The sequence below is a fragment of the Gracilinanus agilis genome, chromosome 4 (assembly GCF_016433145.1).
Source record: "Gracilinanus agilis isolate LMUSP501 chromosome 4, AgileGrace, whole genome shotgun sequence".
NCBI lineage: Eukaryota > Metazoa > Chordata > Mammalia > Didelphimorphia > Didelphidae > Gracilinanus > Gracilinanus agilis.
The window spans coordinates 28,909,969-28,914,036 of record NC_058133.1 but is presented as its reverse complement, the minus strand read 5'-3'; the positions used below and the strand labels follow the sequence as shown (position 1 = coordinate 28,914,036).

Below are 4,068 nucleotides of genomic sequence, written 5' to 3'. Positions count from 1 at the left end.
AGGGAGGGAGGGAGAGAGAAAGGGAAGGAAGGAAGGAAGGAAGGAAGGAAGAGAGGGAAAAAATGAACTACAGTCTTCCAGATGAGGTCTAACAAGAACAGAGTAAAGGAATAAAAACTCCTCCTTATTCCCAGAGACTAGACCTCTCTCAATGCAAGCCAAGACTAGCTTGGCTTATTGGTTTGCTTGTTCACATTGAGCCTACAGGCAATTAGAATTTCTAGACTTTTTAAAAATCCTCCTTTTCTTTCATTTTATACATGGGAAGCTGATTCTTTGGACCCCAGTGAAAGACACCAAATTTATCTGTCTGGAATCTCATCTCAGTGGATTCAGCCTATGCTCTAGACCAGTGATGGGCAAACTTTTTAAAGGAGGGGGCCAAAGGAAAGGAAAAAAAAACTAGGCAGGCCAATATAATTTATTAAAAAATAACGATACGTTTGACAAAATTCTTGTATTTTTTGTGATTCAGAGCCCTATTAATGGCTGAAAGATTATGAAAGAGAAGGGCTGCATCTGGCCCACGGGCCATAGTTTGCCCATCACAATCTTTCTGGATTCTATGTTATCCATTTGTTCTTTCTCCCTCTCAGATCCATGTCATCTGCACATCTAGGGAACATGCCAACTATGCCACTATCCTCGTCACTGATAAAAAAAATTTCCACCCCACAGATGCTCGGGGCTATGTATCCAGCCTCAATTCCTACCCTGAGATCTAATGTCACATCCCCAGGTGCCTATTGTCTCTTTCTAAATGGATGTCCCTCAGACATCTCAAACTCAGGCTAAAAGAGAGCTCCTGTGAGGTTCCCCCAACACCACCAATCTCTCAAAGTGATTCCCTGGTTCTGTGCCCATCTCTCCACTCTGCAGGCTCTGAGCTGGAGTGCTTTAAGGGCCTCTCTCTAGGTCTCCTCTCTAGGCCGTCCTCCACATGGCTGCCAACAGCTCTTCCTCAGGAGCAAATCATGCCGTGGCTAAAGCAGCTCTGGGGTGCCCTCTAACCAGACACACACGCCCCTGCTTATCAGGGAGAGCTCTGGACAGCCTGGCTTTCTCCTACCTTACTTGGCAGCCTTAGTGTCTTTGTCCTCTGTCTACACCACAGTCCAGGCACACTAGCTTTCTGATTGCTCCTCACAGATGGGAACACTCCCTCTCCTGTCTCCTGCGTGGCTGTCCCCAACACCTGAGATGCCATCTATCTCCCCTCTTCCACCCCACCTTCGAGAGACCCGTCTTTCCTTAAAACTCAGCTCAAGAGCCACCTTCTCCTGGAAGCCCTTCCCATCCCCAACAAGTTTCCTTCTTTTGGTGTGTTCTCAAGTAAGTATATGCTACCTCCTCCAATAGGCTCCTACTGGCCAGAGAGACTTCCATTTTGTCTCTAAATCCCCAGAAGCTAGCACAGTGCCTGGCACACAGTAGGTGCTTAATACATGTCAGGTGACTACTCTGTCTGTCTCTGTCTCTCTCCAGCTTCCAAAGGCTCTATTATCACCTCTAAGCCAATGATTTTCAGATCTCTCTGCCTGGCCCTGGCTTCTCTCTTGAGCTCTGGTCCCAACCAGATGTTCCCCACCCACCTCTAACTGGACCTGTCCAAAACAAAATGCATTCTTTCCTCACAAACCTCCCCTGCTCTCTCCTCTCCCCACTGAGAGCATCACCATCTTACATCTAAGGCAGGCCCAACTCCTCGGGGCTCCTTCTCGGTCTCCTTTACCAGCCTTCTAAAAGTGCAGGCAGAGCACGGTTTTAGAACTACTTTATACAACAAATGTTGACTAAGCACCTACTATGTGCATGGCCCCATGCAGTGCTCAGGAAACAAAGAGAAAGCAGCCAGGCCCGCAAGGAGGCAGGCAGGAGGCAGGCACCACTTTATCCCCTCAGACCCTGATGGAGACCCCTCGGGCCCCTGAACCCAAAAGCCTTTGGAAGAGAAGGCCTCTGGACCTTTGGGCCTGCTTCCAGCCTGGACTCCACAGCCATCGTGAAAGGGAGGGACCCCGTGGAGAGGGCCTGGTCCACCTTTCTTGCCACCACTAACATGGAAAAGCAGGTAAACCCAGGAAACCTGGAAGTGGCAGCATTCCGCAGACTAAAGGTGACAAACATGTGCCTTGCCCATGTACCTGGGAACTCTTTAACAAAATAAATCAAAAGGCATAGACAGACAGCGTTGCTATGTGGTTTTCTAAGTCAGCAGCAGCCCTGGAGGCTCTGCAGCCCTCAGTAAAGTCGGCCCCTTCTCATCTGCCTAAGACGACAGTCCTGATCCCAGCCCACAGCCCGCAGCAGCCGTCACCCCAAGAAGCAGCCCCTGTGGAGATGGGGCCAGACCACTGCTGGGCACCCTCAAATGAGTGGGCAGCAGAAGCCGAATGTCAGCAGAAGCAGCTCTGGGGAAAGGCCAGACCACTGCTGGGCTGCTCCATCCTAAGGATCAGGGGTCTCTCCGAACACCACCTGTGGTCTCCCCATTAGAATGGCAGCTTCCAGGGGGCTCAGCCGGATGCCTTTCCTGGCTGGGTCCCTGTGCTTAGCACAGGGGAAGGGCTTAATAGAAAGCACGTGGATCAAGGCAGGGTCCTGTCCTCCAGAAGCCAGCATTCTAGTGGGGGGGGGAGGGTGGAAATCATATCATACTTTTTCAGCATTTTCCCATATTTTCTTGCCAATTAATTCTACCAAAGACCGAGGTGATTATGGGAAAGTACTCAGTTTGTCTCGGAAGGCCCCGAGGAAGGCCTTCTCCCTGCAGTAGGGGAAATGGAGGGCTTGGCCTCCAAGGACTCACCGCTCTCAAAGCAGGCATCGAAGATCAGATGGCCCTTCTTGGGAGGCCCAAAATAGCCGAGGGGGGTGGCAATGAATTTGCTCACATTCCCTGCGATGATGTCATCATTTCCAAGGTCATTGCCTGTGAACACCAAGATGTCAATGAGCATTCCTGAATTCAACCCCAAGCATCAAACAAAAGCAGAACCAGGTCTGTGATATGAATATGTTGGCCTTTTCAACTTGGTCTCCTGGAATAAACAAAGAACAAAGCTTGCTCCCCTGTGGCAAGTTGTAGGGTGGACATGGGAGTGTCTACCAGCCCCAAATTTCTCACACTTGAATTCATCCTCCATGCAGCCACTAAAGGATCTTCCTAATAAAACTCAGGTCTGCTCCTTCAGTGACTCCCTACTGCCTCCAGGAGCAAATAAGAAGTGTTCTGTTGGACTTTCCCAGCCCTTCACAGCAAGACCCCCTCCTACCTGTCCGGTCCTCTTGCCCCTTACTCCCAATACATAATTTTCCATCCAGTGTCACAGGCCTCCTGCTGGGCCACAAACAAGACACTCCATCTCTCCATTCCAGGCTTTCTGGCTGTTCCTCCTGCCTGGAATGTTTTCCCTCTGCTCTGACTACAAACCTCCCTGGCTTCCTTTAAATTCCAATTAAAATCCCAACTTCTACAGGAAGCCTTCTCCAGCCCCTTTTAATTCCAGGACTTTCCTTTTGGAAATCATTTCCTACCTATCCTGTATCTAGCTTGCTTTGCCTATGTTTGCATGTTGATTCCCCCATTAGACTGTGAGCCCCTTGAGGGCAGGGACTGTCTTTTGCCTCTTTTGTATCTTCAGAAAGCAGCAGAGTGCCTGGCACATAAAAGGCACTTAATAAATGCTGATTGATTGATAGACTGAAAAAAGGTAAGCAGAGATGGACTTTGATCTGTTCATCACTGGCAGGAACTCTAGAACCAGGAAGACCACAGCTCCAATAGATTTCCATTAAGTATTATTACTGTTGTTATTATTATTTCATATTTAGCACTTATCTATAGCAAAGCTTCACAGAATCACAGAATTGATTGAGAATGACCTCAGAAGTCACCAAAAACTAAATCAATCAATAAGCATTTATTAAGTACCTATTGTATGCTGGCTAGATGGTGCCACTTTGCATAAAACTTGGAATGAGGAAGATCTGAGTTCAAATCTACCCATCAAAACCTTTACTAGCTATGTCCCTGGGCAAGACATTTCACCCTATTTGCCCCAGTTT

The 4,068-nt window shown here is 48.5% G+C and overlaps 1 protein-coding gene across 1 annotated transcript in view; it reads right to left on the bottom strand.

Annotated features, from left to right (window-relative positions):
• AGBL4 (AGBL carboxypeptidase 4) overlaps positions 1–2,960 on the bottom strand; it is a 918,272-nt gene extending 915,312 nt beyond the window's left edge. Inside the window, exon 1 of the mRNA XM_044674812.1 lies at positions 2,810–2,960. Within this exon, the coding sequence (XP_044530747.1) occupies positions 2,810–2,960 (151 nt within the window). The remainder of the gene's footprint in view (positions 1–2,809) is intronic.
• Positions 2,961–4,068: the final 1,108 nt, after the last annotated feature.